This window comes from Amblyomma mixtum, chromosome 2, assembly GCF_055824585.1.
Source record: "Amblyomma mixtum isolate Tamu chromosome 2, ASM5582458v1, whole genome shotgun sequence".
Classification (NCBI taxonomy): Eukaryota; Metazoa; Arthropoda; class Arachnida; order Ixodida; family Ixodidae; genus Amblyomma; species Amblyomma mixtum.
The window spans coordinates 236,268,882-236,291,453 of record NC_143013.1 but is presented as its reverse complement, the minus strand read 5'-3'; the positions used below and the strand labels follow the sequence as shown (position 1 = coordinate 236,291,453).

The 22,572-nt window shown below is 46.2% G+C and overlaps 1 protein-coding gene across 1 annotated transcript; it reads left to right on the top strand.

The window, feature by feature from the left end:
- The first annotated feature begins 3,800 nt into the window (after window positions 1-3,800).
- On the top strand, window positions 3,801-17,061 carry LOC149363018 (techylectin-5A-like). The gene is made up of 5 exons (XM_089568414.1): window positions 3,801-3,957; window positions 8,169-8,311; window positions 10,713-10,818; window positions 14,167-14,328; window positions 16,790-17,061. Exons 1-5 carry the CDS (start codon window positions 3,801-3,803, stop codon window positions 17,059-17,061), a joined length of 840 nt encoding a protein of 279 aa, XP_089424540.1.
- Window positions 17,062-22,572: the final 5,511 nt, after the last annotated feature.

Here is a 22,572-nt window from a genome sequence, read left to right as displayed (position 1 = left end):
ACCCTGCGCATCTAACTCCAACGCGACGCGCGCGCCGTTGGCGGTGGCGCGCGCGTCCCTGTCAGGAAGGCGGTGGCAGTCCGAGAGCTCCCGCTGTGTTCCGCGCGCTGTCGCGAAGCAGTTGTGCGCCTCCTTCCCAAGCACAAAATGGCACATAACAACAGCAGGGCCGATTGCTGTGGTGTGCGATGCAATAATACATATATAAATTCGCCTCATACAAGGTTTTATGGATTTACAACGCGACATTGGGAGACGGCCCACCCTTCGCGACGGGCAACACGCGCGCGGTTTCTGGCCAAACAATGGTCAAACCCGCGCGGAAGACGCTTACTTGACTCATGCATTACATCCTAGACAGGTTTTTGACTCATGGCAAATTCAGCACACTCGGAGGAATGCCAATGGCTCTCTGGGAACCCTTCCCTCTTCTTGCACCCACGATTTCCGGTCATTGACTTGGCTGTCAACGATATGTGGGCTTAAAAAGCCACGCCGAAACTCGCCCGCAGTCACACCTTAGGAAGGAGCCCAAATTTTGCCCTGCAAATAATCGTTTACCTTAGTTCCAGCTATGCGCAGAATACTTGCTCGCTTCCACTGCGCCTTGTCGTCCAGCGTCTTTATCGACCGTAAAGGCACGTTTTCGGGGGCAACGGCAACACACTCCTGATAAATCTTTGCCTCCACGGCTGAACGACTGGGTGATAATTTCGTACAATAATCATACATCCTAATGTCGAAGAGTCAGGGCACTTGTACTAAATGCGTAGAAATTAAACAAACCTTGCAATGAAATTCCACTTTTTGAGCACAAGCTTTCTGCAAGAATCCTGCATGAAATAGCCGGGATACTCCTTTTTTTCCAGAATCCCGGTCAAAAAGTTTTATGTTTTCGGCAGGAGTTTCAGTGCGCACAGGCGCTTCGCCTCAGCTTCCATTCTCTTCTGCTTGGACATCTCACTGGACATCTCATATCACCAAAATACTGACGCACGTGTTCTAGCGATAATGGCCTGGCAGTTGCCGAAAAAAGAGAAAATATGAGTGGCAGATTACGCAATGGGCACATCATTTCAAGGCGTAGCTTTAACAGGGTATTCCACATCGAACACCGAAGGTGCGGCAAACGAGAGTGTTATGAAGTCAAGTTTTTGCCGTTCGCTCAAAAACTGGAGTTTTCTGATTACCTTCAATGTTATACCACCTGGCCGTCTTTGAAAGTTCAGGGTAAGCCTTTCTAAATGCAGGAACACCCCAGGCTTGCGGGTGACTCGTTTTGGAGAGCGTTTCACACCGCTCCAAAAACACGGTAACGGCAGCAGCGTGTTTACATTTGTTTGCCTTGCAACTGCAGCTCGCGGCTACAAGCTGTCTACTGGAACATAGCTACGTAAAAAAAAAACGAGTGAGAGTGCAGCGCTGAAAGGCGTTAGATAGAAATATTTCTTAGCGTTAATTTGATCGTTTTCGGTGGCGCAGTAATGCTTGTCTGCGCAATGCACCGGACTGCTACTTCGCTCCGTCGCACGACACCACTTCTTTCGCATTGTGTACATGGCCTGCTTCAAAAAGCTTCGTTCCTTTCCTGACGTTCGCTCCTCGAAAGAATTTTTCAGCCTCATGAATGAATAGGTCGAAATCACGCCTCTACGAACAGCGGCAGCCGCTAGCAGACGCCATCGCTTCGAAGTGGCGGGGCGAGCCTTCCTGACAGGGACGAGAAACTGGCCGCGCGGGGGAGCTGAACGCAGCCTCGACGGTGGCGGTGCCTGGCGGGTGCAGGGTGCCTATAAACGAAAACAGTGTTGCACAGTAAAGAATGCGTATTATTCGCGTGCTGTCCGGAGCCCTAGGTATTCCGACACAAAACTTTTATGTGAATGGCTTCTTCCTCACTGAACGGTACACTGTTCTTCGCATGTGAAAACAGTAAACAAAAATATTGGTGCTGCGACGTACCGCTAAGTCGGTAAAAAAGCAAAAGAGGTGGAAAATTGGGGCAAGAAAACGGTCGTTTTATTTTCATGCACGTAAGCGCCACTAAAATATTGCTAAGAAATTTTCTTCTCCCAAAGTAGAGAAAGGCAAAAATAACCACACAATCAGTTCAATATTTTAATCGCTGTGCGTTCGTTTAAGTAGTCGATCTGCGCAAATTAGCCAGAAATGGCAAGCACGTTCAAAGTACTTTGGCTGTGCGTAGACCAGGAGGAATGCCGTAGTGGAGGCGTTAAGAAATACTTGGACCGTCTGGGGTTTAACATGCGCAAAAATCAAACGGAATGCTGTTTTTAAAGCTACTGGTCCACTCTGCCTGGTAAAGTTTGGTTATGAGAATCGCCCAGCTTGTAATTGAGCAAGTAATGCCAAAGTGCCGAGAATCTGTTTTCTTGATGTGAAGAGATTCTCTTTTTCCCCCTTCGTTGGGCGGTGAAGAACATTGGTAAACAAGGGCGGGCTACGCGCCTCCGATTGTGGGAATTGCCTTTGCAACCATTAATTTTTTTAAATGGAGTGATGGATTTAAGGGCATCTACGCATGATTTTGTGGGCTGCATTGTGGGCTGCTTTTTTTTCACCGTTAATATCAATTGAAATGGAAATTTAAATTTGATGCCAAATAGAAATTTGATACTAGTGCACATTAAGGAACTAACTGAAGTGATTCAAGTTAAAAGCAAAATATTCAGTATAATAGGACTGAAATCAATACAAATGTATTGAATTCAATGAATTCCTAAAACATACCGGTAAGTGCACGCGGTAAAGCAGTCGCACTCATACTGCCGATAAACCTTTCAATCGCCACTTGCTTTTTTTGTTAAGAAATTTATTTTTCTGCTTGAGTAGAGCAAGAAGGCCTCAGGAAGCCAATTAGGTTTTCGATGAAGAACGTCACTGGTTACTTTCCTTTTAAAGATATTAAAAAAAACCTCATTCAAAGTGCCACAATGGTTTCCAGTAACAACGTGATACCGGAATTTGTTAGATGAGTACTCGAGGAATCAGTCGCTTGCATATTTTGTTTTCGTATGCGCACATAACGCTATCAAGGCAGAAAAAAATCATAAAATTACGGTGAGAAAAGTCAACTACAGTATGTGGAAGGAAGCACTGCCAAGCTCATGATTTTCAGCAATATTAATCACTTAATTCGTCGTCAAACATAAAAAAGGACCTTAATGGCAATGAGTCATGAATTCGTCTGAAACGAAGAATTCGCTGCTAGGCTTAAAACCCTCTCAGAAGAAGGTTTTAATTTGCAACGAGAAAAATTATGTACACGACGCCCGGAAAAGCTAACGGCACACTTGCAGCATATTTCATTCAGTATAGTAAATGACACATGAGAACTTTTCCACACATCCACGTTTTCCCAGCGGCGTTACGAGGGCACGGCCATACTCCAGGCCAGCATCAGACTTCAGGTGAGGACAATGTAGATTACCATTTTTAGTCGGTTTGTATCATGAAAACGGCGAGAGTGAGCCAATGACCGGATTTTTCCACTGCGGTCCGTTTTCTTCTCTACGTGATAATATGATATATTAACGTGCGATTTATAACGGCTGTGGTAAAGCCGATACCAGTTTACTGGTTAAGAAATTATGCTTGGATTCATAATGAGTATTTCATACATAATGTTCTGAATAACTTCGTTCCTTGTTCATAATCAACAACGCTGAGAAGCTGTTTCAGGGGTCGTTATCTTCTTGACTATTTCAGATGTAGAGACTGCCCTCTAGGAGTTGACCTTTGACAGAAAAAAAAAACTGAGCTCTTCGCCTTGAGCGACAATGGTTCCGAGTTTCAGCACCTACATCAGTGTGCTCCTGGTCTGTGTGGCATCGTGGTCAACAAGCGTCACGGCAACTCCAGCAGCAGACAAGCCGTCTATTGCAAACGCTGAGAGTCGCGTCCAAGAATTGGCGAGGGAGCTGGCAAACCTTAGGAGTAAGTTATGGCATCTGACGCAGATGCTCTAGCTACACAAGGAGTCGGAAAGAGAAGACAGCCTTTATAGCAGGAAATTTGCGATTTTGGCACCACTCCGGTTAGTCAGCAAAATCATTCACAAAAAATGGAAAAATAAAAGGTTCGACTATCAGGAGATAAAAATAAATTAAAACATTGAGTGATACTGTAAGTGCTCCTGAAAAAGCGTTTGCAGGATATTTGGTAGTCTCTAGACATCAAATCCATAAAGAAAGAGATGTGAAGCGTAAAGAGCTAATTTGCTGGAGCTCATCGCCCTTTGAGAAGTCCTGAAATTTGCGCTTGTATTCATTCGAACGAACTCTAGCTAAACTGTAGTACACGAAATTAGCCTCATGAACGGTTAGCAGTGCATCAGGGAAACGTTAAAGATACCTAAAAAAAAGGAAGTCCGTTCGACCGTGGGTCGCAGGAAAAAATATACTATGTCTGAAGTAAAAAAAGTAATGACCTTCAAGCATCAGGCTGCACCTTATGATGATTCAGAAATAGTTAAGAAACGAACGTAAATACCGTGGGCCACATACCGTAAGTAGTCAAAGTGCAGAAGGAGACATATTGGCTGCTCTTCTTGTTGTTGACATTTGTCTGTTGTCAGTGCACTAGAGGCATTCACGCAGTTATCAGGCTGGGTATGGTACATTAGATATAAAGCAACGCAATACAGCATGCGCACTGCATCATAGCCTATGGCTGTCATTACGAGTCGCTTGATTTTCATGTCTTATATGATCTGGCATCACATCGCGCTCGCGGTTATGAAGTCGTTGCAAATGGCTACCATGTAAACAACAAGCAATACTAGATGGCTTGAATGTCTGGCGTCGCCGTTTAAAGTCTATGTGATGAATATCTTCTCCATCAATAAGAAGAAAAATTGAGGAAAATGCACTTTTTAGCCTTTTCACCGAATGATGAAGTGAAATGAGGGATTGTGCTCCTCATAGCGTCTGATCAGAAAAGGAATTTCTCGATCCCTTCACTCCCACAGTCCCGAATGGAGTAATGAAAACTCGTATTCGCGCCATTCACGCGCCATCTAGCGTCTAGTCAGCTTCTAGTCTGCTGGGTCGCAATGGCGGTTACGTTAATTACTATCGTCGCTGGCTGGCCGGTAGTTCCTGCTACTTCACTGGTGCACGGACGCGCCGTCACCTCGCAAGAAGTCCTGGTTAGGCCTCGAACTAGGAGTTTTATGGCTGTTGTTCGTGCACCCTGACATAATTTTCATGCTCAATCTCTGGTGCAAGCATTTCGAGGGCAGGAGATGATGAGGTTAAGAAATTTTCGGGCATAGGTGGCCGTGGCTGGCCCGGGACAGGGTTAATTGGAGGGATATAGGAGAGGCCTTTGGCCTGCAATGGGCGTAGTATCCGAGTGAAATTTAAACGCTCTGCGTTGAAGCTGTAACTTACAAATAATTTTAAAAGCTTCTGCTCCTCGTAGCTCGATACCTATTACAGGGGCACTTCACCGCGCATTCTTAGCCGCCCCTGCCCGGATGACATGAATGGGTAATGTGAACGACTGGGCGTGCGCAAATGACGTGGGCGGGGTGGGGCTAGATGATGAGCTTCGGGGTGCAGTTCTGACTGGCTTTCTATTTTTTTTTTCTGGTACGTCGGTGAGTTAGAATTGAAGAGAGAGAGTTGAAGCATTATTTTTAATTCCCGACATCTTCAAAGTTAATACTGCTAGCTTAAAAATGTTTGCAAAGCGGCGTGGAGTGGTAGAACACCGATCGCTCATACGCTTTTCCTAACCTCTGCCCTTTAACCTTGTCCCTTTAACAAATCTTTGGAGGCTAGATTGATCGTCATGTTGTTAAGAAGGCAAGCTTTAAAGATACGACGATGAATGCAGACACTTTTATGCCAGACGAGAGTGTATCGCTAACCGCATGTCATTCATTCATTCATTCATTCATTCATTCATTCATTCATTCATTCATTCATTCATTCATTCATTCATTCATTCATTCATTCATTCATTCATTCATTCATTCATTCATTCATTATGGGAAAAAGATGGCCTGAGGAGTATGCGTGTGAAATGGGAGTTTAAATAGTTCGAAAAATACGTTTCCTCATGTAAGGCCTGTATGAAGGAGAGGGTTAGTAACATACATGCTCCGGTAGCTTACATACCTTATTTCTTAAAGACACTGGGCGGCAGTTCCATGCTGAAGCGTTCCATACTTGAAAATTGGGATGATATTAGCAGCGAGCCGGTGATTTGGAATCGTCCCAAGTGATAGCGATTGCGAGACGACGACCTATAATTCTGGTCTTAAACTAGGTGCCATATAATAAAGTATTATGTAATAAAACGCTTAGCGTCTGAAGATCATGAAGACTTGAGTTAGCTTAGTTGAGAAAAATATCGGATTCACTAATAGTTACTTATGTAAAGCTATTGAAGCTACATTTTATGCCTGGGCATGAGACGGTATTTTCATGGTTGAAAATACATATGTAAGTGTAGCGGAGGTGTTCAGCGCAGTCTTATAAAAATAAAATAAAATAGCCATTGAGCAGTATTTCCAAAATGTCCTACTGTCAAAAATTAGAGGACCTGAAAAAGGGTGTACCTAGCGCTTTGGCGTTCTCAAGTGAGTGAAATATGTTTTATGCTAATATAAGGTTCTCTTGTGTTCTACTTTCTCAGTTAGAATTAGAGGTTTCTAAACCACTTCGAATTGGGCATAGTGCTCATTCGCAAGTACCACGAACATGGCGCTTCGGGGAGTTTTGTGCAAGATAAGTAACTTTTCACTACGGCGCACGAGCGGTGTTAAATTGCCGCCATTTTGTAGGCACCGTGAGAGACGACGGTAGTGTTTCCATGATAGCTATCTTATTTCGAATCTAAATTTGTGGATGTATTCAGTTTTTGGTATATCCCTTCAATATGTTAAACTTTCGTCGTTACCTCTATTCAGAAGCAGGAAAGAAGACAAATTTAAACACTGACGGCGTCACTTGCTATTGCTTTCATAAAAAAAATGGCTGAGGCTTAGCTAAGGTTAAGCCTAGTCAGATGCCAAGCATATTGATGGCTAGGCTTGGTAATACATGGCTTTCCTTGGTTGACGTTCATCTCGCTCTTCATCGGTCTCTGTGGCACGCTGAAGCTTTCGCTTCTCGTTCAAATCAGCCCTGCTTCTAGGCGGCATCCCAACACCTGGTCGCCTCGTAAGTGCCCGGAGAGCGAGGCAAGCTCAGCTTTATACCGCTGCTGTAGCGTCACGTGGTCAGCTGCAGCGCCTCTGATGTGGAGCCTCCACCGCCGCGGCCGACCGCGCGAGCCGGCAGCCCATCTCTCCTCTGCTGTGACGTCATGTTGTCACGTGGTCAGCCGCCGCGCCTCTGATGTGGAGCCTCCACCGCCGCGGCCGACCGCGCGAGCCGGCAGCCCACCTCTCCTCTGCTGTGATGTCATGTTGTCACGTGGTGTCACGTGGTCACGCTAAAGGCCAATGGTAGCTCCACCGCCGCACTCGACGGGCTGTAGTGTAGCTCTAGTAATATGCTTCGCATAAAAAAAAAATTGGCGGGGGCTTAGCGTGGTTAAGCCTGGAGGATTGCGAAAGCACTAGATAAACTTGAGTCTTGACTTGCGTTAAGCAAACTCATTATACTGACATCAGATTCCCTAGAGGTAGAACGCATTCGTCGAGCTGCATCTTGCACCCGTCGCTTTGCAAGCCATTCTTCCCTTTCTTCGGCGGTTTCTGTAGCTCTTTGTCTCTTCCGGGCTTCACATTGGCGATCAGCTCTCTCCTTCGCCTCACAAGTCGACGGCATAGTGAAGAAGCTCGGCTCGCGCAGTGAAACGCCAGCATATACAAACGCCGCTTCACCCCTGGAAACTTGCCTGCTCCTTCGCATGAACGCGCGCTCATGAACGCGCGCGCATGAACGCCCCACGCAACACAACAACGGAGCGAGTTGGTTGCCCATAATCTACAGCTGGTGTGACGTCACAGCGGCAGTAGCGCCACAGGTGCGCGGCGCGGCGTAACTGCAGCCGGGCTATCTGAAGGAGCGAGTTGGTCGCCCATATTCACTCCGCTAAAGGTCAAACGTAACTGCGGCCGGGTCACGCGAAGGCTTGAAAGTGCGAGTAGTGTTGCTTTCGCAATAAAAAAAAACAATGTCTTTTCGCAGAGACCATTCGTCCCCGGCACTGCCACGACCTACTGCGTGCCGGGCAGAGGACAAACGGCGTGTACACTATCTTTCCGATTTCGAAGGATCCCCTGGGAACTGATGTGTACTGCGACATGCAGATGGATGGAGGAGGCTGGACGGTAGGTTAAGCCAGGCGGCGACCTGCCACCTGTCTCAGCTGGAAGTTTGATGTCGCCACTCGACACGCGTTATCAGATTTGGAAAATCGTGGATGGGGTGCGAGGTTAGTTAAACCAGCATTGATTAAATCCGGTTTTTTGAACAATTTCTGATAACATCCCTGGTTCTGCTGCGAAAAAATGTACGCATGTGCAGAATCTCTAAGGAGTACATTGTCACCATCATCATCAGCCTGACCACGCCCACGGCATGACAAATGTCTCTCCAGTGTCTCTTCAAAAAACCCTGTGCTTTGCCAACTACGGCCACTGTACCCCGGCAAACTTCTTAGTCTCACGCGCCCACCTAACTTTCTGCCACCCCCTGCTACGCTTGCCTTCTCTCCGAATCCACTCCGTTACCTTTAAGGAACAGCGGGTATCTTGCCTTCGCATTACATGCCCCGTCCATGCACATTTCTTCCTCCTGATTTCGACCAGGATGTCATTAACCCGCGTTTGTTCTCTCACCTATTCTGCCCGCTACCGGTCTCTAACGTTAGGCCTATGATTTTTCTTTCCATAGCTCGCGGCGTTGTCCCTAATTTAAGCTCAATCTTTTTCGTTAGTCTCCACTTTTCTGCCCGATAGGTGAGTACCGATAAGACACAGCTGTTGTATGCTGTTCGCTTGAGGGATATTGGTAGACTACCATTCATGATCTGAGAGAACCTGCCATATGGGCTCCGCCCCATTCTTATTCTTCTAGCTATTTCCCTCTCATGACCCTGATCAGCGGTTAGTACCTGCCCTACTTAGACGTATTCCCTTACGACTTCCAGGTTTTCGTTACCATATGTGAACTGCTGTTCCCTTCGAGACTGCTGAACATTGAGTACATTGTAACGTCTCTAAATATACGATGCCATCTTGAAAACCCATTGTATTCGAGTAGTTCTTTCGTGGTGTCAGGACACCTAGAGTTCAATTTTAGCGAATGACAATGCATTTATTCATTCATAATGTCATCGTTGTAAGAAATGAAAAACCAAGAAAAGAACAGAGACGAAAAAGAATGGCGATTCCTGAGTTAAATGCTTCCAGAAAAGAGACTGAAGAGTGTAACCATTCAAACAGCATGTACGGCCTCAAAAACCGCTCTTTTCCTTTCTGTGAGTAATATATATCACATATCCTGAAAATATGAGAAAATCAATTGGTTTTCGCTTGTAATATCGATCCGCATTTTCTTGAAAAGCGTGAGCTCTTCGCCTCAGATTGAAACGAATTATTAATCTTTACGTGCTGGCGCGTTAAAATTACTATTCGATCAAGTTAGAGATGTTCGCCTTAGGGAAAGCACCATGGTTCCAGAAGTCATGGCGTTTTTAATACAATAGCAATGGAGTCCACATTCCGAAAGAATGGCAGCGTGTGCCAAGGAATTCGCCCATTGTTTGAGGAAGGTCACGTGACCTTCTGACATCATCACGCCCTGCCCAACGCTACAGTTGGCTACCGGTCACTGAAATGAGAGTATCCGTGAGCTTATGACGTCATCATGACTCGCTCACTGGGGCTCGAGGCAACCGGCCAAGCGCATTTAGCAAACCTGCCCACTGTGGCAGGTAGGAATTACTGATTGATAGAGGGAGAGGACGAGTGACCTGGTGACGTCGTCACAACCTGCCCAAGGAAGAAAGAAGAAACAGAACCAAGGAAGAAAAGGCAGAACGACCAAGAAAGAGAAAAGAAGAGCGAGAAGCAAGAATAAATGGTGGGAAAATCCGGTTATAACAAGTTCGTCGCTTCAGCTTGCCAAAGTAGCTACAAAGCGGATGCATTAATTCCAACAAGTTGTTTATTCGTGGTCTCGGAAAAGTAGTTGATCGAACACAAAAGTTGAGGACGTTGTCGGCGATGATAAGATTGTGAACACCTTCTCGTCGTCATAATAATCTGAGTGGTCGCTTCAGTTGGCCGCAAAATCTTGAAAGTCGCCACTTTGCAGTGCAGGAGCGAAATGTCCTTAGTGTGGATGGATGCCTGCTTTTGTTGTCTGCTACAAGCAATGTTTACGTGCGCGCGTGCAGCACACATCTCCGGTATACTGTTTGTTTTTTCGTGGTTTAAGTGCAATCTTATTCGCATATCTGTCTCCAAAGAAAGAAATGTGAACATGCTATCATCTTGCTCTGCAGTTAAGGCATTGATTGTCAATACCGACTATGTTATGCTTAATTGTGACATACTCTGTCTATGCGAGCGCTGCTGGCTGCCGTTCCACGTTAGTGGAACAATGGTGCCGGCAACAGGAGGTTGCAGGTCTATTTCACGGCGAAAAGAAGTAATAGTTATTTCGCGAGTTCAGTAGTACCATGACTTTACATTCAACAAATGTGTATCACTTCATTTGACGTAGGTATTCCAGAAGAGAGGCCAGTATGGCAACAATGTCTATTACTTCTACCGGAACTGGACCGAGTACGCCAACGGCTTCGGGGATCCAGCCAAAGAGTACTGGATAGGTACGTAGTTGTTTGCACCAGATCTACGATGCTGTTGGCATATGTCATATGCCACTACAATTCGGCGCCACATGTTGCTGGAACGTCATTAGAAAAAAAAGTGAAAAGACGAAAGTCTGCAACCCAGGAGAAAAATGTCATTGACATCCGTTAACTTGAAATCGGAAGTTAATTCTTAGCGTAATTGACAGCGGGTAAAAGTAGCCGCTGAGTAACGCCCGCAAAAAAAAAGTAACCTACGAACGCCGAATTATTCTATCTACAAGTAACTGCCCACGAGCTCGCTGTGTATACCTGCCACAGGGATGGCGCTGCCGAAGATTTCAGTTTAAGTTTGCTCTGCAAATGTACACTTTTAGACGTATCCGCGCTCTCCAAGCACACGTCAGATCATGACAGCCGACGGGCGCAAGGAAAATAACCAGCATAACTTAGAAGAACATTGAGGGATGAACGAATGTTTCGACGAACGTAACTGGACAATTGCTGAGCGCGGGTTAAAAAAATACCGCCAACGCTCTTTCTCAAATTCCCTTAGCGGTACTGTCGGAGTCATGAACCTGTCTGCAGGGGCAAGTGGGGCAGCTTCTGCGGGCTGTTTTAGATGAAGGAACCAGAACCTGATATGTCCGTGTATGTCACTGGTTCCCACCTGTGAGGCATCTCCAGCGCAAACTCTGAGATATGGAATTGCCGGATCTATGCATGTTCGTACATTGCGTCGCTCAAAGCGCAGAAACCTCTCCCCATGCGGGCGGTAGGGCGGGCCCGCCAGGCAGGTAGGCAACGAATAAATTCGGGGAGGGGTCACTGTAAGAGTTAGCCCACTAAAACGCGAAAAGAACCCATAGGCGAATATTATATCTGGATCAGAATGGTATAGATCAATCATTAACAGCAAATGAAGTGTATATTGCATGCGAAAAGGGGGAAATTAATTGATTCCGAGTGTCTCGGGAACATTCTCTTGTGAGGAACCCATACCCCTATCACTGCCACGCCTACATATGATGTTTGCAGTCTCACGCTGGTTGCCATAGACCATCCCTCCACGCTGGTACCAATGGACAAAAAAGCACCGAATTAAAGAGTTATTACTCCGATTATGGTACTGTCCGCGCCCTTGAGAAATCGCTGCCTTTTCTTGAAACGGGCAATCAAAGCTAATAAATGAATTGTTGAGCAGTGATACTCCGTACGGGGAATTACCCGTTTTTCAGCGGATTGGCGCTGTAAAATTTTGCGAGATCATAAAGTGCCCGTTTTTTAAGCTAATTTTGACCGAAACATTTTTGTCGTTTTTAAGCTTCTGCACGGAAAAAAGGGCAAGAAGTATGGATATTTGGGCCTAGTTTAAAGGAACATTGTATTGCACGTAGTCTTTGCCACCACTTCACTTAATGCGGTATTTTGATGGAATTGGTTTGACCTTTGATTTTTTTTCCTTCGTGCCAGTGCTGATGCGTAAGGTTGACATCGAAGGTGGAAAATGGCAGTTCTTTAAGGCTGTCAGGACTGACGTCACAGGCTGTAGGTACTAATGGCTGACGAACAAGATATTTAGCCCGAAAAGTAATTGCTCTGCATTGCGGACCATTCCCCATAAAAAATGCAATCAGACAACCTCGTTGATTCTTGAATAGTAAATCAAAATCTTTGCTGCTTTGCAATTAGGCAAACATGCTAGTAAGCCAACATCAAAAGAGTGGCTTGAATGAAAAAAAAAAAAAGATTCGTTATTTGTACTGCTTCGTGAGATGAAACTATGGGAGCACTGGTGAAGTGGTTGAATGGAAAAAAAGATCACTATCTTTTACAATTGGACAGACACACCAGCAAGCCATCACCAGTAAAATTAAAAATTCTGGGGACCCTAAGCAATTCATAAGATGTATAAATGCTCTTGCATATAATACGAGAGCAGTTATACTTATTATTGAGTGTGTAGCTGAGTTGTCAGGGGCATAGGGGGTGGACGTGTTTTCGCTGCAGCAGCTCGCGTAGTTTGTGGGCAGTGAACTACCGCCTCCGGCTATGCTTTGATGTCTCGCCTGATATACACGTGGGCGACTCAACTTCAGATAAGGAAGACTCCATGAGCCGCGTTTACATGAATGGTGTAGAGGGCATGGTATTTCCTAGCCATCTCTCGGAGCCAACACACCACTTTGTGCATGTACCACATCAAGTATGTCGGAATGGCGGCCCCCCCTCCCAGTGCGCGTGTGGGAGGGGTCCAGTCGCCCCTATCTTGTGCGCAGTCTGCTTTATTATCCAGCTGAGAGGGTATTACATACGGCCGCAGGAAGGAGGCGGTTCTCCACCAAACCGGATGAGCGGAGGGGTGGTGACGTCATTCGCGGGCCGCGTTTCTGCCATCCAATCTTAAGGGCACTCTGCTTCGTTATGTAGTTGAGAGGGTATTGTATAGCCCTTCATGGAGGAGGAGGGATGGCTCCAAACCTGTTTCCATTCACCGCGGAAGCCTGCTTGCCTTTCTCAATCTACCCCTGCCTTGCGATGGCCAGGAGGGCTGACGACAGCATTCGCGGTCCGCGTTTCTGGCACAGCTTTCTCATGACGACGGACGGGGTGCTCAACGGCCTAAGTAATGCTCTCACGTTAAAAGCTGGCTCTTATGTGCTGCACACACGTCACGGCAACAGCCTGCATGCTTATTATGCTAGCACTTCTCCGTAAGCTCTACTTCCGCGCCGTTGGTATCTTTTGTATATACGAAAAAAGCGGATCAGAACAGGAGCGCTGCTGCTAGCACTTGTGTGTCGGATGTGTACTCCACCCCAACGCGATCTGGTCTCCGCTGCTGTGCTTTCGCAGAGCTCGGTAATCGCGCACGAATAGCAATGGTTTTTACCTAAGTAGTTACGGCATGCATGAACGCACACATCGCTGAGACAAGTATTGTCTTCACATTTCTGGAGCTGATTGATCAAAGTCTACCGAATGCATTTTGCAAGAAGGGGAATAGCATTGTCTACGCCGCAGGAACGACGACAAGCTTTCGACCTCTCAAGTCTATCGTGTTGCAAGCTGAGCTGAATGACGTCTACCTCGTGCACAAAGTGTCTCTTTAACATACAAAGTTCTAACGCCATCAAAAAATCGAAGGGCTGAAAACGGGACTAATACATCAGCACAGGTATCTTCTTTTTCAAGATGGCTTTCCTGTTGACTTGAACTGTGTTTAATTTCTTTTTGCCTTAATGATAGACACCACGTAGACTGAAGTCAGCGCGTTCTAATCATCACAGCTTCTTTCCTATCCTAATATTTGCTCTTTTCTGTGGAATTTCATCAGAATTAATTCCTTCGTTTTGATTCTTGCAGGCAACAGGGTTTTACATGCTCTGACGTCTCTTCCGGAAAAGATGCAGCTAAGGGTGGTTCTGCGGGATAAGAACACCACCGCTGTTGACTACGAAAGCATAACGATTGGAAGTGAGGCTCAGCAGTTTCAGCTGAAACTGGGAAAGTTCCTCCGTCCGAGTGGTACGTAATGCGACGCCGACGTCATTTTGTTTAACAAGAGGACCAATGTTTTCCTTAAAGTAGAAATAATTTCGCGCCAATAATACACACATGTAGTGTATAGGAATCGCAAATGACAGCACGTAAAGACAAAGGGATAGACAGGACAGGCGCTGCGAGCATCTAGTCTTTTTTTTTAATGAGAGTGCAGCGCCCCCCGACGCCACAACGCTGTGAGGCTCAGTTCGGCGCTCCCAGCAGGTGCCTTGGTGCCAGCTGCGCAATTCGGTAGAAGGTGAAAATAAAGTGGAGCGGCATGAACAGTTCGGTCTTAGGTGCCTGCAATGATGCGGCTCTAGTGTTGGCGCTCCGCTGGAACCCCGCGATTTCCCGACAGTGGTGGCCTGGACTGAGAAATTACCGACCCCAGCAACCTTCCGACAAGCGATTTCCCACAAGTAGGAAAGGCAGGAATGTGTGCGGCGGTGACAGGACCCTGGTCCGCTACACCACGTGGGGAAAGGGTGAGGAGAGGGAGTGTGCGACTGGAAGGCTATGATCTTAGATTATTTTATGGCACACAAACCATACGCAAGAGGGCACTCGCATTCCATGACTTGCGCACACACAAATGACGCACGTCACTTACACTTTCTACAGAGCTTCATCTATATGCTAACACAAAACATAGCAAACTCACATGAGGCCATTTTCCTTTAGGCATGACACTCAGAGTGTTTAGCAACTGTTGCTAGCGATGCCTTTTGCTGGGAGTGATGGAGTAGTCGGATGCAATAACCGGGACTAGAGGCGCAGGCTAGGCGTACATCACCCGCGACAATTCTTTACGCACCGCCGGTTGTGGATCCTTTGCTTCCATTTATATAGGAGAACGTCCGGTATGGCAGCGGCGAGAGAGAGGAGTGGGTGGTGTAGCAACTCGAGACATCGCGAATTTCGACACTGTGTTCTGATTGGCACCCTGGCGAATCACAGTTTCGCGTTGGAATGGTGTCGTGGGTGACGTCACCTGGTGAGTTACGACGAAAACGACCTAACATATACTGACAACATTGCCATAGAAGCTGCTACTTAAAAGCACACAGCGACAGTGGCAGGTGCAAGCCGCTTCAGTGGGGTGTGAGAATAGGTCGACGCCATTGCTTTGTCGCTTCATATTGAGGCGCGTATGATGAAGTAGGCTCATCGTAGATGCAGGTTATGGACTTGGCACTCAGCATGGACATGACCATATTTGCTACCGGCTCACAGTCGGGAACTTGCGCGCACATGCACGGACGTGTAACGCCCTGAGCGCAACGAGCCAATCCACATTCGATAATGTAACCGATATGATCTGCTCCTAATCGCCCATCGCTTACACTCTTAACGCGTCCGCGTTAAGGGTCCCGTTCAGCTGCAAACCCAGCGCCATTGGGGTGTCGAGAAAAGAAGTTTGTAAGGTTGCCATATAGGGCACATGAACTTGTCACGTCATCAGAACCTGGTCACCGTGGCAAGTGGCAACTTGCTCATCGCACTGTGAGCAAATTACCCACCGTGGAAGGTGCCAGCTAATTGGTCGTGAGCGGTTTTTCAGGAATAGGGACCAGGGTCTCACAAGCCCCACCTATGTCTGTCTGAAATAGCTAGCTGCGCACAGCTTAACCCCTGCACCACTGCGCAAGTACGGCTATGAGGAGTCACTGCGATCTATGAATATAAATTAGAGAATGACCAATTTCGCATATATGTTCATGTAGGCAGAACTTTAGCGACAGAGAAGGAGTGCTTGCGTGGGAGGTAATTCTCTTTGTACCTTTAAGGGTAGGTTAAGCGTTATGTAATGGTGAAAGGAAAAACAGCGTCCTTGTTTGCGAAGTAATACACAGAGAGCACACCAGGTCACTGAAGGGGCCATTAACGATGTCGCGTCCTACCCGTAATGCGGACTCTAAGTGTCTCCAAATTATTCCTTCGGTTCTGTATTTACCTTGCTTTCATAATGACTCGTTGGATCAAAATTCCTTCACGATCACCAGAGAACACCTCGAGGTTTGGGGTTAAACTGGCACATGTGTTGCTTTGCCTGGGGGGGTGAGGTTATTATCGCGGACCCCTCGATATGGATCCGTGAAGCCGACGGATTATGACCAGGATTTCTGCTAGAAGCGATATGTTGAACTTCCGTCCAGGTAAGCAACTGTGGACGGCTTTCTATGAAGCACAGTGAACACACGGGGCCGTGATATGCTCGAGCTGTTTTTTTTTCTGTGAGAATCTTTTTGCGAATACTTTTTCAAAAGATACCCTGAAAACGAAGTTTCAACGGCGAAAAGAGGCAAAGAATTCTATCCGAAACCATGCCATGTTATAAAACGGGTGCCTATCATTGCTGTTTGTGATTGTTTGCCGATATGCTCTGCTCGACCTGTTTCAAAGTTGTTGTGACACTAAGCTCAATATGCCGCGCAATACGCAGGTTGGGACGCGATGACCTTCAGCAACGACATGAAATTCACCACTTTCGACCGAGACAATGACAAGCATGAGAAAAACTGCGCCGTCCTGTATCGTGGAGCCTGGTGGTATTGGGCCTGTCACAAATCCAACCTGAACGGCCTTAACTGGAATGGCTGGCACGCTAGCTACGCGGATGGTATCGATTGGTTCCGTTATGGCGGCTACCAAAGCTTCACCAGCGTCCAGATGATGATACGACCGGTTATGGAATTTGCAGACAAGCACACTTAAGCTGGGCATTGACCTCAGTCACGTCGGCATGCCAAGAGGCTCCGCTCCCTACCCGTTTCTGCCGGAATGTGGTCGGCCTAATATAGCCATGAGTAAATTTTTTTCTCACATAACTTCAACTGTACTCTGTTGACCAGTTACATACTGACGCCTCAAATATACAGTACAAGGCGCAAAACAGGAGATCGAAACAGGAAGACACACACGTCTTGTCTTGTCCCTTGTATTGTGCCTTGCGCACTATAATCTCCATGCAAAACAAAGTAGCCCGTCAGCTCGCTCTTGTAAACCCATCTTCACCGTCCGTAATAAAACTTTTGTCACGTATTCCCAACAGCCACTGTCTGCAACGAGAAAATTAGATTAGGTATCTTAAGTACTACAAATACCTAGAAACAAATAAAAACAAAAGTTGAGTACTACAAGCCTACTAAAGCGTACTAAGAAATGTTCAGTATTGATGATATTGCCTTGCTGAATAACTCATGGAATAAATTGCAAATCATGATCAATGACCTATACCAGCAATGCAGAATGGTGGCTTTAAATCCAACTAATCCGCGAAGAAACTAAAGTAACGCTGACCAGTATCGTGTGGGAAGAGCAGTTACGGTAGGCAACGACACGTTGCAAACAGTAGGAGATTACAACCGCTCAGGACAGGTAGTACCCGCAGATTCGCACCCCGGGAGTGAAATAACTATGAGAATACAGATGGGGTGAAGTGCATTTGACAGAAACTCTAAGATAATGTATGGAAGCTTAACAATATCCGCTAAGAGGAAAGTATATAACAGCTGTGTCTTACTGGCACTCTGTTGTGAATCTGGGGCCGCGCAGTTCACAAAAAGAGTTGAATTTGAAGGGACCGACCACTTAAGAAAACAAGTAATTAATAAAGGCAGAAAAGAAGGTATCGTGCCTGATAGTGCAAAGATTGAGCACTTCAGTATCCTAGAAAGAAGGATTTAACACTTATTTCTCATTGAAAACCACATAAAGCAAGCTGAAGAGTGATCTCGCGCTGAAAGCCTGCAATTAGCCGTCTATCCCACCATGCGTCAACTTACCATGAAATTATCGCTGCTTTGTTTAAAGTGCACACTGTTTTTTCTTTCAGAATTGTTCGTCTTGTTTTATTATTGTTGATGATCTGTTGAGTGCGCCCTTCGATGAAAAGCAACACTCATTTGACATCACTGAAGTTGCACTTTTATAGCTTTTGTCACGACATTGTGCAGGGGTGTTTTGCATTGCATGTGAAGCGGTAGTCATAGTCCACAAAAACATCCGTCGGCGAGGCATACGTCACTGTCCAGCAACAGCTTTGGGTATGTAAACACAAATGAAAACTGCTCTGTAATAAAAATAAGCAATAAATGTCTGGCGAATGATTCAGCGTACCACCTCATTTTTTCGTTCACTTAGCGTCGGCTTTTCTTGCGCCGTTTTTAAACATGAACGTTCACTAACATGCGTTATTATCCTCCTTAATTCTGAGCACACTCTGTATGAACGCACCGTTCCTGAATCTAAGAGTGAATTTGACGGCTTTTAGCGCTTACCCATGGTTATCAGCTATAATTTGCCCGTTCTCCGAATAGCTGTTTCCCTCGACGTTCTGCGCATGGTTGGTGGAGTTAGCGGGGTGAGCATACTACCACACACGTGGAAGAGAACACAAGAGTGCCAGTTACTTGCATAATGAAAAGAACGGAAAAATGACGGCACAGACAAGAAATGAACAAATTTTCTTAGTTTGAAGTTATTCTTTGCGAAGGAAGCGCCATTTGTAGTACTGCCTAATCTAAATCATACTCAAAAAAGTAACTCCAGAGAAGCAAAATAAAGTATGAACCGTGCTGTCCAAGAGAAACGACGGAAGAGCTTAAAATCAAAAACAAAACGGAGGGCTGGGAGAGGGGGGGGGGAGCTGTGACCTCCACGTTGCATGACTCAGATCTGCAGAGAGTGGGATCACTAGAGCGGCCAGTCAATCTTTTCTTGCGCACAATGAGTGTTTAAGATGCATGAGGGAAATGGGTTGTTTTTGCGCTTGGGTGTTTTCATGTTCTTCTGCATGTCTTTATTGGGACGGCATTGTACTTTGGGCGTTTTCACAGTTTGTGAGTTTTATGTTTTGCTGAGATAGGAAAGAGGTAGCATAAACAGGTGTTCTCCGCTAGTGTTTTCTCCCTCTAACCAGCATTGTCATAGTTTCGTTCTTTTTTGCTTTATCTTTCGTCAGCCATCTGGGCTGTCTGGAGGCAAACAGCATGGCGCGATGTCCTAAGTGGCCTGTTAAAGACCATGCTTTATTGAAGACAAACTTCAATGAGCGTGCGAGTACTTGCTTCGCCCACTGCACTCTACGTACACACTAATGACGATATACAAAGTGCCTGAGTAATTAAATCGCTTCGTAAACTGTAAATTGCGGCGTTTAACGCCGCGAAACGACACATGGTTAGGGGGGTAACAGTAATGAAGGCCTCCGGGTAAATTTAATTGTCCTGGGGCTCATGATCCGCGCTGACATCGGAGAGCACATGTGCGTTTTTGCGTTTGACCTCCTTCGTAACATGGATGTCATGGCCGGGATCGAACCGGCGGCCTTGGAATGAGCTGCCGAACCCCAAACTCACAGGCGCTGGCAAACTCACTGAGCCACTACGCCGGGTAATAGGTCGTCTTGTAAGCGCTAAAGAAGTTGGAAATAAACGCTATTTAAAACCTTCAAGGTTTTCTTAGTTTGAAAATTGATTTCAAAGTGCTATACACAGCTATATTGGTAGTAACGGTATACTCGCTTCCGTGAGAAAAACGTCCAACCAGCTGGCGAGTGTTCAAGATTTTGCGTGTATTCCGAAACGCATCCTGATTCTCTGCCGCTTACAAGCCACAAAAAGCAATTCAATAACGTAGAAATCGCAACCGCCCCAGAGTGAATCCCGAGGGTCGTATGCGATCATACTTCCTGCGTAGTTAGTACAGAAATACTCGATAATGGACAGCACAGCACGCCAATTTATGAGCAATGCGCGTGCAGTTTTCACTCAGATGTGATGTTGAATGAAATACGTTAGAACGCGACTGCTGCTTCCATTATTTTGAGGGTTCCTCAAAGCTTACGTGGACTCTTCGCGAGCACACAACGCTCTGGAGGCCACAAGTTCGCGTCGATGTGGCCGATGCATACGCGCGGGAGCGCGATAAGCAGTTTGTTCTGGAGTTTGCGGCTGCACTCGATAACTTCGCTTAGTTTCTTTCGTACCCAGGAGGCGTATTTCTAGCGTACGCGTGCCAAGCAACGAAACGAAGCCGCGTGTAATGCAGCAGGTAGCTTCCGTCATTACAGCGGGGGGAAGGGGGGGGGGGGGGGACAAGGCGGCTTGCACTCGCACACTGACGTCTTGACTTCTTACGGATCTCTTGGCTTTCCGTTTTCAGATTCTGGCAGTGTTCCCGGTCTTTGGAAGCGGCGCATCTTTGGTAGGGCGCCACTGCAAATTTGTCACAGAAATGGCGTACCTGCGTTCAGTTTCGGCAGACGGCTTGAATGTGTAAAGTTACTGGGACTTTAATTTGCTTTTTTCTCGGTAACGCAACCGATAATCTATTCGTCTTGCTCGGCTTGTTACTTTCCTTTAGTGGCAAATTGACGGAACGCTAACGAGGCGTGGTTTATGCTCGTGCTGATTCGTCGGTGTCGTGCACTACATGTTCATAAACTGCCTGCCGACAATTTGGTTTTCAGCGAAGAAAAACGTAGTGGTTCATGTTAAAGCAAGTCATAAACTTTCACAAGCCTCTTGCTCAGGCGGTCTTTCGGTCAACGCTGCGGGTTCTTCCTACACTTCCATATCAAAGGAAGTGTCTAAAGTGAACAATTTGGCAGTTGTTTATGAATGTTCTTCCAGTTTGTCAGAACAGGAACGTTCCAGGCACAGGAAGAAGACTTCAGAAAAGCTGACGCCTAGTGTGCTAGGGCACACAAAGCTTCCGTATAAAGCATCTCAACCTTATTGCCATTATCTCCAGAAGGGCACAGACTTTTTCGAGGACCGGTTGGAGCAGACTTTTGTCGGTTTTCTATTTGTCTTCACTAAGGGGCTTGACACAGCAGTAAACGCCTTACTCTTCTGTTTGCGACGATCTGGGAAGTGACGAGACGTCCCTTCACATCTGCCGGTTCGTTCACGCAGACACGTGTAGAATGGTCTAGAAACTCTTCATTTTTATTGATTTCAATCACTAATTTTAATCGCACTATTTTTCCGGTTGTTCGGGAGAACAATTTTTTACTGGTTCGCAATAAATGGCGGCAGTCAAGGAGGCCCCTTACCTAAAACTGCATAGGAAACGTGTTTTCCACTCTTTTTCAAGGCTGTGTAATAGTTGCGCTAGCGTTTTGTTACTAAGGGCAGATCATGTTGCCGAATCTCGTAGGTATCTTAAGCCGAAAGTGCCTTCTAGGAAGCCAAAACCATAAAAAGAGGTTAAAGAGACATGAGGCGGAAACGTGCGAATCAGACATATAGAGGCAGAGCAAAATGACATGTACACGGCTAATAATCCTACTTCGCAGAATAAACTGAACAGTGCATATAGCCATTTCCATGTTATACAGCGTGCACTGTCCGCGTTCCACAACAGGATGTTTTCCCGCTAATCTTGCAGCTAGCAATGCAAATGAATGGGAGGGTACAGAGTTTTGCATCATAACAACGCAAGGACGATCTAACTACTTTCAAATTGACGAGCCATCGGCTAAACACCTGGCGTTTACAACATTCATCTTTTTATAGCCATGAGGTATTTGACGTACACATTGACGGACAAATATCCCCAGCACACATCGTGCAAAACACAATGCTGACCCTTGGGGTCTAAAGAAGTGCCCTATATTTACGACGCAACTGATGAATGAGCTGTCCAATCGAGTGAAGAAAGAACAGCTGTCTCTCAGTGCCCGAAAGCACGTGTTATTGAGGCTTTCTGCGTTGCGAAATCGTTTCGGGCCGGGATCTGCAAACTTAACCCACTTGGAAGCAGAATTGTGTTGGAATTAGTGTCACTTGGTTTATGATAGAGGTGCAGAAAACCCTATAAATGGTTCTCATGGGGACAGCTCCGGGCAACGGAAGCCTAAAATTGATTGGATGCTGCATGTGCATAACTGTCTTCGAGAAAATGAAGCATAAAATAGTTCACGTACTGTATCTGCATACTGAAAACTGAACATAACCTTACTGTTTTCTACTTAGTTGCGACGCGGTCTAAGTCCTTTGTAGTAAGGGAGTAATTGCTCATTGACATCCACCCAAGCTCCAAAGGAAAACTGTACAGCTTTCTCAGAAACCAGAGTTCGGACGCGGGACCACCGCTTCACCGTAGCAGTTTCTCTGCGAATTGAGCTAACCGGGACGGCAAGCTTATGGTAGGGCTAGAGCGAATTGATTAGTAACTTGAAGTGGGAACAGTGTTGGTCAAATGTTTAAGGGAATCCCC